This window comes from Myotis yumanensis, unplaced genomic scaffold (genome assembly GCF_028538775.1).
Source record: "Myotis yumanensis isolate MYYU_CA2020_CCGP unplaced genomic scaffold, mMyoYum1.0.hap1 SCAF_1, whole genome shotgun sequence".
NCBI lineage: Eukaryota > Metazoa > Chordata > Mammalia > Chiroptera > Vespertilionidae > Myotis > Myotis yumanensis.
Window position 1 is genome coordinate 15,778,835 of NW_027223752.1, and position 14,626 is coordinate 15,793,460.

The 14,626-nt window shown below is 54.5% G+C and overlaps 1 protein-coding gene across 1 annotated transcript in view; it reads left to right on the top strand.

Moving 5' to 3' along the window:
* The first annotated feature begins 4,285 nt into the window (after window positions 1-4,285).
* Window positions 4,286-14,626, top strand: part of LOC139010277 (inositol-tetrakisphosphate 1-kinase) — a 135,696-nt gene continuing 125,355 nt past the window's right edge. Inside the window, exons 1-2 of the mRNA XM_070414521.1 lie at window positions 4,286-4,375; window positions 4,825-5,055. Of these exons, the coding sequence (XP_070270622.1) occupies window positions 4,961-5,055 (95 nt within the window). The 5' untranslated portion in view covers window positions 4,286-4,375; window positions 4,825-4,960. The remainder of the gene's footprint in view (window positions 4,376-4,824; window positions 5,056-14,626) is intronic.

Genomic DNA, 14,626 nt, shown 5'->3' on the forward strand with positions numbered 1-14,626 from the left:
AGACAACAATGGGGAGAAACCTTGATACACTCGACAAACAATATGTTTGCATCTTGAAACCAGACAACCAATGGGCCTGGGCTGCCTGACATTTCTTGAGCCAACTAAGCAGAGAAGGAGTTGAATCATATAAGAGCATTTATTCCAATACTGCTGGCAGCATGGTAGGGCAGGTCAACCAAGAAAATCTGCTCTGCACCCCTCCCATAAACCAGCTGCTTATATTGGATAGAAGGACAAAGATTATATGGGGAAGTAGGTAAAAGGAATAAGAGTGGGTAAAATGGTTACATATTACAGGCAATGCAGGCGGGGGCGGGGGTGAGGATGGGTGGGTGGGGGGGAAGGGGGCCGGTTGCAAAGGGTAGACTCCAGTCTTTCCATGCTGACAGGCAGTTCTAGGATAAGGAGAATGGACAGAATTCCAAGGTTAACTCCCAGGTCCTGGGGCATACAATTCCCGGCCAGATCAGAATATGCTTCCTTTAATCAGGACAAAACAATTGTGGGTTAACAGAACATGATTAATATTTCTTATAACTATAGCTAGTCTCTACTGTTCTATTTCTGCCCCTAACAATCTCACTGATAATACTGAGTCAAAGAGTTCTCTTCTTCTTCTTCTTCTTCTTCTTTTTTAATCCTCATCTGAGGATATTTCCCCTTTGATTTTTAGAGAGAGTGGAAGAGAGAGGGAAAGACAGAGAGAAATATTGATGTAAGAGAAACACATCAATTGGTTGCCTCCTGCACGTGCCCTGACCAGGGCCCGGGCCGGGGAGAAGCCTGCAAATGAGGTACGTGCCCTTCACCAGAATCGAACCTGGGGCCCTTGGGTCTGCAGGCTGATACTCTATCCACTGAGCCAAACCAGCTAGGGCCAAAGAGTTCTTCTTATAAAATTCCAGCTCTATGAAGTATAGAAACAGGCAAAACTCACCTGTGTGATAAAAGTCAGAATAGAGGTTTCCTTTGTGTGGGGGCTACTACATGGGTGGGTGCGGGGGGGGGGGGGCAGCTGGGGAGCTAGGAAGCTAGGAACATTCTCTGTCTGGATTCAGGCGGTGGTCATGTGGGTGGGTACATATGTAAAAATCTTAGCACAACCAGACCTGATGTATTTTCCGGGACGCATAACATTATCTATAACATCCTTCAGCCCAAAACTTTGAAGTTGAATCTAATCAAGACTTTAGATCTAACTTCCAGTTTCCAAGAAATGCAGAGAAAGAGGAACAAGCTTAATGGCACCATGAGGAAGCAACCGGAGCAACCCAGAAGGCTAGCCCTCCTGTAGGACAATTCACTGAGAAGGGCCCAGGAGGCACATCCGGGGACAGCGCAAGGTCTCGGTGTGGACCCTGGTTGGGCCAAACCACTTGTAAAGTTTTAGAGGCAATTTGAGTACTTAAATATGGTGGTTTAGATGACAGTATGGAGCTGTTCTTAATGTTTTAAAATATGATAATGCTAATTTGGTTTTGTTGGAAAATGCTATTTTAAAAGGATGAATTTGAAAAAAAATTCAAATTCATGTTCAGCTTGGTGAAGGACTAAACAGAGGACACATCTGGAAGAAAGATCTCAACAGAATGAGAAAAATGCTTTCAAGAAATGAGTTTGCAGCTTCTTGTACGCATTTGGAATTAAGAGGAGAGGTAAGGCAGATTGCATAAAAGTGGGAGGAAGCAAGGCAGGGGTGGGGTCATAGGGTGGTTAAGATTCTGTGCTCCCTCGAAGGGGGTCAGGCTTTAGAAGGAGGGGCCTGAAAAGAGTAATTTCAAAGGTGTGTTCACCTACATGCACAGAAACAATGGGCAGGGCCTCCTTAAGGCTGAGCTTAACCTGTCACTGCAGTCACACACCTGGGATAGGACTACCTACCATGACCGGCCCAGGTAGGGATTTCTGATCAGATCAACCTTGAGATTACTTTCCATAAAACCCCCCTTTTCATCCACGGCTCCATGGGAATGTAAGTTCCAGGAGGACAGAGATTTTGCAGTTTTCATCATTGCTGTATCCCAGTGCCTGGCGCATAGTAGGTGCTTCATACATATTTAGTGAATGAATGCACAGATATTATTTTAAAGGTGGGTCCATTGTATGGATGATGTAATAGTAACAGCACAGCAGTGACTACCACTCATAAGGCGTGTCTGATATAGCCCTTTATGAACTGAGTTCCGTCACAAATGTATAGTCCTTTACAAGTTCAAAGTCCTTTATGAATTTACACCCATTTAAACTTCTCAACAATCTTATGAACTAGGCTTGAGAGTCACTTCCATTTAATAGATTACAAAACCAAGGTTCAGGCATTTTATTACCTCGCCCACCGTCACTCAGATAACGGGTCATACCCATCCGGCTACATCTTGAACCAGCCCATTTAACTACTTGTGCCAAACTGGTGCAGAACGGGGATATCACGATTTACTTCAGTTTTCTCCTACTAACAGACACCATCTTGTGGGGCTCAGATGAGGCAAGTAAGGTCCAGAGAGGTTAAGGCACTTGTTCAAAGTCACACAGCTAGAATTCAAGTCCATCAGCTGAATCTGAGGATTGAATTCTCAATCATGACATTGTCTCACCTGCCACAGCCTCCTTCTCTCCCAGGAGGAGGACTAGGGTTAGGAGGGCTGTCCAGGTGGCCCACTTCTGCCCCTTGGCAAAGTCCTTCCTCCCCAGGGTCCTCCCTCCACCACAGTTCCTCTCCCAGCTCCGGCATCCTCTCCCAGGTGGCCCTCGGCCATGGACTTGTCCACTGAATCCCCTTAATGGTTCACCTGCCTCCCAGGGGGAATGTGGACGCCTCTTCTTTAGGTTCCGGTTCTGGAGTTTCCCACTTTTGCATCTTTTGTTTGTTTGTTTGTTAATCCTCAACGGAGGATTGAGGTTTAAAATTGTTATTTCATTTTCCCATTGATTTCTTCTTTTTTCTTTTAGAGAATGGAAGGGAGGGGGAGAGACACACAGAGAGAAACATCAATGTGAGAGACACACATCAATTGGTTGCCTCCTGCATACATCCTGACCGGCCGGCCGAACCTGCAACTAAGGCACGTGCCCGAGACCGGAATCGAACCTGCCACACTGCTGCACAGGCTGACGCTCTAACCACTGAGAAGAACTGTCCAGGGCCACCTTTGCATCTATTGTGTCTGAGAGGCCAGGGACCCCCTGGGGGGGGGGCTTACCTGACATTCACTTATTCAGTCACTTTTACTGAGCACTTCCACCTGCCAGGGGCGCTATTACAATGAGACATCTCTACTCTGCTTTCCCTGTCCCCCCCACACCCCAGTAACACCATACAGTTTAGACCTCATAGCTAAAGCTCGGTTGCAGCTTTCTTTTCTTTTAAAATTTGTTTTATAATTATTATCCTTTTTTTCCCTCTATTTTGTGTTTCCTGTTGCAGTTTGAAGTGTTCTCATGAGGCAGGGCTTATTGGGAGGTAGGAGGGAGGGCCTGATGCTCAGAGAGGCTGAGTGGCCTGCAAGGTCACACAGCACGTGCGCAGTCCAGCTGAGAGATGGAGGCAGAGGGACAGGTCTGCTTACTCCTCCAGGCCCCGAGTGGAAAGCCTCACCTAGTTTTAACTTGGAAAACCAGGGGAAAGGTTGTGATTACGAGAAGGCAGGTCACTAGGGCTTGGGCAGGGTAGGCTGGGGTTGTGAATCAAGGGCGCTGAGGCTGCCGCTGACTTGCACCCCCAAAGGGTCTACTGGGTGTTCTGCCCTTTATCCTCGATGCTTCTAGTCCCTTCCCTTCCCTCAGTTGACAGTTGACGGGGACACCCAGAGGGTGAGTCAACATCCTAAGCCTCAGAAGGCCCGTGGGTGTTCCTGTGCCCGCGGCAGGGTCACCATCCTGGGCCTGGATCTGTCTGTCCTCGAGGGAAGGGATGATCTCACTGAACGCCTGCATCTCCCACAGCCCGCTGCGGTTCCGAGGCATGAGCCTGGGGGAGGGGCTGCATGCTGCCGGGGGCACAGAAATGCTTTTGATGCATGAAATTCGGTGCCTCGATCGCTCCCCGAGGACAGGCAGAAAATGCCCACATCGCCGCTTTAAAAAGGAAAACCACTTGGCCAGGGCCGCCCCAAATCCAGGCCCGCGCTCTCCGTCTCCAAGCTCCACAGCCAGAGCCGGGGCACAAACAAGCACATTCCCAGGCGGGGAAGGCGCGGCGCCTTTAAGAGGTGGCGGGCGGCACTGCCCCCTGGCGGCCGGCGCGGCCGCGCTTCCTCCGCCCGCGGGTCCAGCGGGCCGGCCGGCCGGGTCAGCGCGGCGGCGGCGGCGGGGCCGGGCGCGGCCGGTGCCCGCGAAGACGAGGATCAGGACGAGCGGGGAGTGGCGGCGGCGGGTGAGGACCGAGGGCGGGGCGAGGCCGCGGGAGGCTGCGGGCGGCCGCGTGCGCCCTGCCGGGTCCCAGCGTGCGGGGAGGGGCACGCGCCCGGCTCGGAACGGCCGTCTGCGCCGCCCGAACTCGGAGGGTGGGGGGCGCTGGAGAGGCGGGAGGGAGGCGGGCCTCGGGGCGGCCGGGAGCCCGAGCGCGGGCCGGTCCTCCGTGGCCGTCGCCCGAGGGCGGGTCGCTCGGCCCTAGGTGGCCGGAGGGCGGCGGGCGGGGCCTCCCCTGGCTCCTCCGGGCCGGCCCCGCTGCGGCGCTCGCGAACTTGCGCGCCGGCGAGCCCCGCGGGAGGCGGCGGGGGCGGGCCCGGCGCGGCGGCAGCCAGTGGCCGGCCGCGCTGAGCGCCGCTCCCCCGCCCGGGCGCCGCCCCGCCCCGGCCCGCCCCGGCCCGCCCCTCCCGGCAGGACTGCGCGCCCGGAGCCGCGTTCCGCGTCCCCGCCGCCGGGAGGAGGTGCCCGCACGCTCGCGGCGCGCGCTGGCCGCCAGACTCGGCCTGTGGGCCATTTCCTCCGGACCCGAGCTCCCCGCCCGCGGAGGAAGATGCAGACCTTTCTGAAGGGGAAGAGAGTTGGCTACTGGCTGAGCGAGAAGAAGATCAAGAAGCTCAATTTCCAGGCCTTCGCCGAACTGTGCAGGTAAGGAGGGAGCGGGGCTCCGGCGCCCGGGGGTTCCCGGCTCTGTCCCGGCGGCTCCGTGGGAGGTGAGAGCCACACGCAGGGAGCCGTGCACGGGGGACACGGAGCCCGAGGAGCCGGGCGGCTGTGGCGGCCGCCGGTGGTGTTCGAGGGAAGCGGTGGCCAAGGGTGAGCGGGGCGGCACCGACCCGGGCTCTCAGGTGCACTGCGACCCGGGCGGGGACGCCTCCGGCCGCCCGGGGCTCGGTGGGAGCGCTGCTAACGGTGGTGGAGGGACCCGGGACATCGGGGGATCCGAGCTCCGCCCGTGCCTGGAGGTTACTTTGGACGGGAGTGTTTTTCTCCTGCCGTTCCGTTCCCTTCTCTTCGTGGAGAAGGGCACCCGGTGTTCGCATGTTTGCGGGCCACCTACTGTGTGCCCCGAGAGTGCGGCTCGTGAAGCTGACATTGCGCGCCACCGGGATAAGCCGATGTGAAGCGGGCGGCGGTGCTCGGCACGTATGCGATGATCTGCTGTCTCATTTAATAGAGCCTCGCACCAGCCTGGAGGATGGGCCGGGTGGTGATTCCGGGCCACGTGTCTGAGAAGGGGGATCCATCCGCAGAGAGGTGGGGTACCTTGGTACCAGGCCGGGGGTCCCAGAACTAGGGAGTGGCTGGTGCTGAGGTGCTGGGTAAATGCATGTGGCACCGGATGGCCCTCCTCTACTTGTCCGCCCCCCCCCCCCCCCCAAGCCCTCAATGCTGGTGCTCAGTGGAGGAGACTCAGTGTTTTAATAAGTAAGATGGCATTCTCCATTCCTTACAGAAACATCCAGTGTTGGGGGCAGGTGTGTCTCATCTTGCCGCATGTTGGTAGCTTTGCCTTTGAGAAGCTGAGAGTGGAATCCCGTTCTCCGAGAAAGCCTAAGACATAAGATAATTCGGCTCCACAAGCCGTTTGCAAACTCTAGGTGGAAACCTTTTGTTATGCAGCGTCTCCAGTTGATAGATGTGATTCTTAAACATGGGCCCTACTTGCATTTTCATCCCTGCTGGGTGCCCAGGCATCATGAAGAATGGAACAAGTATGATTTCTTATCTCCTGATACGAGGAGCGAGTGGCCAGTCAGAGCTAGCGGGGCTCCCAGCGCCTCTGTGCCTCATGCCTGTCCCAAGGGCCTGGTGCTCCTTTGCCCCAGGCCAGCGCCCTGCAGGCGCTCTTCTCCCAGCAGCCAGAGGGGCGCCCTCTACATAGCACAAGCAGCTCCTGGGTCTGCATCCTGGGTCTGGGCATGGAGTTGGCTTCCCTCTTTCAGGCCCGCTTCCCCAGGAGCGAGCAGGCTTTCCAGGGTCAGTAGGACATGCTGAATACAGAAGGAAATCAGGAGGAACTGGAAGTCCGGGTTTTGAGAATGGGTCTGAGGACTTCTGGAACGTTAGAAAAGGGCACTTGAACGTTGTACCTGTGGGACAGCAAAATGTGCTCTAGGCACTGAAGAGATGTGGGGCAGCCCTGTTGATGTGTTCCTGAAGTGTGCTGTGTGAGGTGCCGGAGCTCCCCCTGCAGTCATCTAAAACTTGGGAAATCCCAGTTAAGACCTTGCACCCTTTTGCCTGCGGTCTGGCCGTATTAGTGTCCTCCCCTGTCTGCAGCTAAGCCAGGAGGCTTGTCATCTGGTTGGTATATTTTGCTCAGTAATTAGGAGGCTCTCATAAAAACAGTTCTAGCCGAGACCCGCGGCTAGGTCCTCCTTCTGGACTTGCAGATTGGCTTTTCCTTCCTGTGGACCCCCTGCCTTTAAACAGGGAGTTCAGGGCAAGCTATGATGTCAACCCTTCTGGGGGAAATCCATTGTGGAGTGTTAATTTCTCTGGAAGGGGTGTTGCCCTTAAAGTTGAGTTGCCTTTTGGCCACAATGATGTCTTTGGGGAGAAGAAAGAAAGTGTCTAGGCCAGTGGTCGGCCAACTGAGGCTCCCGAGCCGCATGTGGCTCGCGAGCCCCAGTTTGCTGAGCCGCAGTTGGCCGACCACTGGTCTAGGCCATTCTAGAATCTCAGGCTGCTTTGTGTTTTCATTAGCTGCCCTTTAGATATTTCGTCATTGAAGCTTAAGAAGGAAAAGAAAACATTAAAAATAGTCCCCCCCCTTCTCGCCTTTATTATTTTCAGAGCAGCGCCCCCTGGCGGCCACATTTCTAAACTGGGTGCAAAATGCTCTCACCCTGGAGAGGGTGGCGGAGTTCTTGGCTGCTGTTGTGTTTGGTGGGGGTGTTGGTGAGAGTTTAGTGGTCCCACCGGAGATGTGGATGGACATTCATGATCTGGGGGTCCGGCGCTCCTGTTTTGATGGATGATGAGTTGTCTCTGACTTTCCCAATGAAAAAGTCCAGAGATCTTTGCAAATGACTGGGGGCTCTGCTCTGAATGTTTGGGGCAGTGTCAGCGCCGGAGAGGCTGACCCGAACAGACCGGGATGGGTTGTTTAGTTGAATGTCAGGCCTTGTAAAAATCTGTGAGCAGAAAGGGATGTTGGAGAGCGTCTCATCCAGCCCTTTGTTTTACAGATGGGGAAACGGGCATGAGGGAGCGGCCGGTTCCGTACCTTTCTTCTTTCCTTTAACTTCTAGAGTGGATCCAATCTGGTGACCTTGAGGCCCACACAGAAAGCCAGCCCTTTCTCTTTGGGCACCTCCGGCAGTAAGGAGGAGTTACTGTCCTTGTTATGTTCACAGGCGTCCAGAGACTGCCATTTTGTCCTAGGGACCCTTCCTTGCAAGGCTGAGTCGTGCCCTTGGCAGGTGTAATGCCTCTTCTCCGAGCGGGCGTCGCACATGGATGGCATCAGTAGGCGTCTGGAGCCTGGTCCTGCTGGGACACCTTGGGGAAACATGAGGGCCCACCCTCGCTGCCCCTTGTTAGGCGGGCCCTCTGACAAGTCAGCAGATGGGCCTTTGACTCAGCTTGTTTTTAGTGAAGCTGTGTGTTCCTGTGCCTCGGCTGGTTCTTCCCCTCTCCCTGGGGACCTGGTTTGTTCTCCTCTACCCTCTCCCCCCTAACTCAGGAGCAGCTTGCTGCTTCCTCACACCCACTTTGTGGCTTTCTCAGCATGCCCAGAGGGACTGCAGAGGGACAGCAAAGAAGTAGAGCTGTTGGTTGGAATTGCTGGGCGCTTTTCGTTTTAGATCTCCACAGTGCCCCATTTGGAAATGCTGGCTCCTGTGTTTTCTGTCCCTCCTCCGGCGCCTTCTCGCCTTCCCACTCTTCTGTGTCCCGTGGTGGAAGCTGTGTTGCAGGGGGTGGTGAAAAGGCACGTGACTTTATGGAGCATTGCGGTGTAAAATGTGGGTGAACCTTGGCCCGCCGTGCTGTAATATTCGCCGACTTTAATGTGGTCCTTCCAGCTTCCTTATCTCACTTCATCCGAAGCCCAGCAGCCCAGGGATGGAGGGGGGAGGAAACTGAGGCTCGGGAGTGTCAGGGACTTTGTACAGCCAGTTGGGCTTCCCTGAGCCCAGCCGTGAGGCCTCTGCACCTGAGAACGTGGCTTCCTGGTGTGTCTCTTCTCTGCCCAATTAGCGTGGGCCTCCTGGCGGCTCCAAAAGCAGACGTCTGTGAGGTCCTCGTCCTGGAGGAACTTGGAGGCAGCTGGGCTGACTAGCTCGCAGGAAATGTTTCTGGTGCACCCCAGACCATGTTATTGATGCTGGCTTTCCCACGGGGACCCTTCACACAGTTCCCCAGAAGGAATGTGGCCGGCACTCTATTGTGGCTCGAGTTCACCGAGGCAGTGGGGGCAGTGGGATGGAGCCCCTGCCCTCCCGGAGCCCTGAGTGTGGTGTTAACAGTAACCCGGCCTGGGAGGCACCCCAGGGAGCTTGGGGTGCCAGTGTCCCTTCCCCTCAGGGCCTGCATTCCTTCACAAGGGGTTGTCCCTAGGTCCCTTTCTGCGGGGATGCTTACCGTTCTTTGCTGGAATGCTTCCTGGAGATTCTTTGGGGGGAGGAAGGCGGATCTTTTCCAGGATTAAATGATGCAGGTCTGTTTGTCTTACTGTCTGGCCTTGGCATCATTGAGGGGGTGTGGGGTGGGAGGAGGACTTAGGTTTCCTTTGCAGCAATGCATGGGGACTGTCATAACGCAGCCTTGCAGATAAACACGTTCCACAGCTCCCGGAGGGAACTGGGTAGACACTGTTGTCTGTTGATGAGCCTGCCTGGGCCCCAGGCCTGGCTCCACCTGCAGCCCTGGGCATGTGACTTAACCCCTTGGTGCCTCAGTTTCTTCTGTAAAGTGAGGATGATAACAGTACTTAGTCTGGGGATGTCGTGTGCATTAAAGGGGTCAGTGCGGACATGTGGGATGCCCGCCTCTGTAAATGGTGCTTGCTGCTATCCGTTTTCTGTTGTTGGTGACCTGGGGGAGTGGGTGAATGGGTTTCTGCCCATGGATGCCTCTATTCCAGGGTCGTTGGCATTTGTAGACTTAGTGTTCTGGTTTGGGCAGCGTGTGAGCGACCCTGAAGTCCATATGGATGCTAACTGACCATCCTGCTGGGTGTGGGCGGTATGGGTGTGCAGGCCCAGCAGGCACGGTTAAGGAGGGGCTACCCCCGTGTCTTCTTTCAGACAAAACCCCTCTGTATCTTCCAGCTCCCCAGAGGTAGGGGTGCTGTCCTCACCTGTTTAATAGATGGGGAACTAGAGAAAATTAGATGTTAATGCAAGATGCTACTTTCATTTTGAGGATTCAAGACGAGTTTGTGTTGGGGTTCCTGAAAATGCCAAGAGTCTCCATGAGCAGTCACGTTATTATCAGCTAACAGTTACTGTTTTCTTTATCACTTTGAATATTAATACATGCACATGTTAAAAGAAAATCAAAGGACTCAAAGTACAATGAGAAGTCAGTTTCCTTCTTGTTCTCGATTCCGATCACTCAGGGACCTGGCTCTTGGCAGTCCCTGTCCATAGGTGTTCTGTCCACACAAAGGGACACACCTGTATGCAGGTCTCTGCATACACACCGTTCTGTTTGTGTCACAGAACGCCATGCCTTAGGGAACCTGCACGTGGCTGCTTCATTTGGAGACAGTTCTGTGTTATTTGTCTTATTCTTTAATGGCTGTGGGGTCCAGCCCTTAAAACGATGGACCATATTTCTTTTCTTTTTTTTTTAAGTGTTTTTTTTTTTTTTAAATTGATTTCAGAGAGGAAGGGAGAGGGAGAGAGAGAGATAGAAACATCAATGATGAGAATCATTGATCGTCTGCCTCCTGCACGCCCCTCACTGGGGATTGAACCAGCAACCTGGGCATGTGTCCTTGACTGGAATCAAACCTGGGACCCTTCAGTCTGCAGGCTGACGCTCTATCCACTGAGCCAACCCGGCTAGGGCTGGACCATGCTTCTTGTCCTGTGGTTGATTCTGCATGTGTAGACAGTGTGAGGCCAGTGAGTGCCTGTCCCATTGCCTCCTGGTGCTCACCGCCAGGTGAGTAAGTGCTGACACCCACATCCTGCCCAGCGCAGTGGACAGTGTATCCTCACCTGAGGACATTGATTTTTAGAGAGTGGAAAGGAGGGATGGAGGGGAGAGGGAGGGAGGATGGGAGGAAAGGGGGAGAGAGAGCGAGAGCGTGCTCTTGATTGGGAATCAAACCCATGTCCTTTAGTGTAGGGGCCAACTCTCTAACCACTGAGACAGGACTGGACAGCATTGTTTTAATTTTATTTTTACTTTTAGAGAGATAGAAAGGGAGAGGGCAAGAGAGATAGAACATTGATGAGAGAGAAACATCAGTTGGCTGCCTTCTTCATGCTCCCCACTGGGGATTGAGCCTGCAGCTTGGGCATGTGCCCTGACTGGGAATCGAACCAGCAACCTTTTCGTGCCTGGGACAACGCCCAACCCACCGAGCCACACCAGCCAGGGTGAGGAAGGATACTTTTGATTTGCATTTCTCTCATGATGGTGAGATTGAGTTCACATTGTGGGGCTGAATGCATTAGGCAGGCACTGGGCATAGCTGGGCTCACCTGCACGCAGGCTGGGGGCCATTCCTAACCATTTGGACATCCTTCCCCTACTGGTTATTTCTCCCACATGATGTAGCAGGTTTGGGGCATTCAGTCAGTGCTCAGTGAAGTGCCTCCTGAGAGTAACGCCTGAACAGTCCGGTGTAAATAGGACTTTTGTTCCTACTCGTATTTTGAATTCAGCTGGTACACTAGCTTTTTTTTTAAGGACTGTTCTAGTACCTCCTTCGAAAAAGTAAGATTCATTTTAGAAAGCAAATCATTCTGGAGCTGTGTACCTACTCCTTCCTGGCACAGGCGTCATCTTAAACACCTCTCCCTTTGGTGCATGCGTCCCCCTCCCCAGTCTTTCCCCTTCCGCTGGTCTTTGGAAAGCCTGCCTTGGTGTGTGTGGCCTTGCTGAGGGAGAGAGTGATGGTTGGATTCCTGATAGGGAAACCCAGGCTCAACAGGGTGGGGTAGCTTGTTCAAGGTCACTCAGTGGGTGTGGCAGCTCCATGACCAGTACCCCCTTCCCCCCCGCCTGCTGAGCCTCCTTTCAAATAGACGCCCCCCCCCCCCCCCCCAGCTCCCCGGGACTGTGAACAGGGTGCCTGTTGGAGCGGCCAGGCCATTCCCACCTGGTGCTTTGTCTTGCCTGCGCCACGCCACCCTCAGAAAGCAGCTGCCCTGTGGTCTGTGCCTCCCTCACTGGGCCTCATGGGTGGATTCTGTAGGCCAGTCATGGTGCCAGGCTGAGGATTATGACACCTCCTGGGGGTGCCCCCACCCCTACTTTTAGGGCTCAGGGTTAGATATGTCATTGGCTGTGGAGATTTGAGAAACACTCCCATGAGGGACCCCTAGACTCCTGTCTCCCCTCCCCTACAGGTCCCTGGGTGCTGGGTGCCCACCCTTGGTGGCCAGAAACTGTCCCACCCTGTTAACTGCTCTTGGTGTTCCTGGAGCCCAACCAGGTAGATTCTTGTAGGGCGCCCCACTGCCCCTGGAGGGAGAATCCGGACACACAGGGCAAAATCCCTCCCAAGGATGGCTGGTTCTGTCTCTCTATTGGACTTGCTCATGGTGTGTCTCTGTCTGTCTCTTTGAAAAGTTGATTCCATGAAGGGAGAGACTTTAGCAGTTTTATTCGCTGCTGAAACCCCAGTGTGTTTACCAGTGCACATAGTAGGAGCTCCAGGGGCTTCCTGTTAGTGAACGAAGGAACTGACTGGTGAGGTTTGGAAGCCTTTTCCATGTCCTGGTGGCTTAGCCAAAAGCCACTTGTGACTCTGGAGTGCTCTGTGCCAGGAAGGAAACCCCAGGGGTGAGGGAGATGGATGGGGGTGAGGGGAGATGGATGGGGGTCAGGGGAGATGGATAGGGGTGAGGTGGTGTGTCCCAGGCCAGGAAGTAGCTCAGTGGCTTCATTCCTTTAGTCTTTTTTTTTTTTTTTAAATATATTTTATTGATTTTTTACAGAGAGGAAGGGAGAGAGATAGAGAGTTAGAAACATCGATGAGAGAGAAACATCTATCAGCTGCCTCCTGCACATCCCCCACTGGGGATGTGCCCGCAACCCAGGTACATGCCCTTGGCCGGAATCGAACCTGGGACCTTTCAGTCCGCAGGCCAATGCTCTACCCACTGAGCCAAACCGGTTTCGGCCCTTTAGTCTTTTATTCACTCAGCAAACCCTGACCGGCCACCCTGACAGCTCTGTGCTGGTGCTGGTTTCTGCCTTGTGCACCTAGATGCATGGTAAGGAGATGAAGGTAAACCCGTACAGATACATTTGAAATGCTGCAAGGAAGCCTGCAGACAGGAGAGCGCTGAGGCAGGGGTGGCTGCAGCCTCTCTGCGGGGGTGACATTAATGAGAGGGTCTGAGAGTCCATCCTCTAGAGCAGTGGTTCTCAACCTTCTGGCCCAACCATAAAATTTTCGTTGTTACTTCATAACTGTAATGTTGCTACTGTTATGAATGACCAGTGAATATCTTATATGCAGGCTGGTCTTAGGTGACCCCTGTGAAAGGGTTGTTTGACCGCCAAAGGGGTCGCGACCCACAGGTTGAGAACCGCTGCTCTAGAGGCTCCCGAGAACAGGGCGGGTGGTGTCAGCTGCTTAGAGGCCACATGGCCTGGCCTGCCTCTCATACAGCCCTGGGTTCTGTGGGACCTAGGGCAGCCTTCCCGGAAGGCGAGCTGGTCTCCATGTTAGACACGTGGGCAGCGGGGCAGCACGGTGTCCTTGTAGCCTTGTTCCCTGACACTGTGAGGGGCCAGGTGGGTGGCCCTGGGATGGTCCTCCACCGGAGGCTGCAGCTGTACCTGTACCATGGGTCCCAGGACAGGAGGCCAAATGCTCCACTCTGGTCTGGTCCAGTCCAGCCTTTTCGGTCAAGAATGAGCAGTTCTGGGCCTTGAGGGCCTGGGGCAGGGGGATGGGTGGGGATCCTCTGGCCCTTGGAGACCCTGGGCCATGAATTTCCCCAGGGCTCAGGTTAGGCCTCAGGTGCCCAAGGGCCCTGGATGGAAGCCACACCGGATGCTGTTCTCTAATAGCCATTCACCTTTTTCTTGGCCAGTTTTTGACCAACTTGTTCCACGAAGGAAGCGCCTGGGCACCAGTGAAAACCACACATCCCTGTGTTTTCTCTTCCCCCGTAAAACTCCAGGGCAAGATCTGGGGGTCTCTCTCTCTTTTTTTTTTTTTTTAAGTGTTTTTATTGATTTCAGAGAGAGGAAGGGAGAGGGAGATAGAAACATCAATGATAAGAGAGAATCATTGATTGGCTGCCTCCTGCATGCCCCCTACTGGAGATCGAGCCCACAACCCAAGCATGTGCCCTGACTGGGTTCCATGACCTCCTGTTTCATAGGTCGACACTCAACCACTGAGCCGCACCAGTTGAGCTGGGCTGAGAGTCTCTTTTTAATACATGCCCTCAGGAGTCCTCTGGGAAACCGAAACTGTCATGACTAGGCCTCACCCAAACCTGGCAGGCATGCTTCACACCAGGTTAAACAGGTTAACGTGGACTCGTTACTCCGGAGCTCTGGGGGACAGGGACTCGCCAGAAGGGCATTTGGGATGTAACCGGTCCCAGGCTGGTTGGTCCCAGTCTTGTCTGTGGGAGCCCTTGTGTGGGATGAGATTCCTCCAGTTTCCTAGAGCACTCGCCAGCTGCTGCCTCCTGAGCCCCTCACAGGAGCGAGGCAGGGCAGCAGTCCTCTGCCTGTGCTCACTACCTTTTGGGCAATCCTCTTTCCCGTTTAAAAAATGTGTTGCCTCTGGCTGCTGGTTTGCACTGGGATGCATTTAAAGGTGGATCCAGAGTGTGGACAGGAGCTGGGTTTGCACAGGAGACATTCCTGGGGACTGGCCTGGTGCGGCGCTGATTGACAGGCCGCAGCTGGGAGCAGGTGATCTCTGCAGCTTGCTCTGCAATCCCAGCGGCTCCCCTCAGCACCTGCGTGCTTGGCTCTTGGAGCCTGAGCCCTGAAGCAGGGCTTGGCACGTCCAGGCGGCCCTCGATGCTTCAGAAGGGCTGTGCTGAGATGCCCCTCTGCT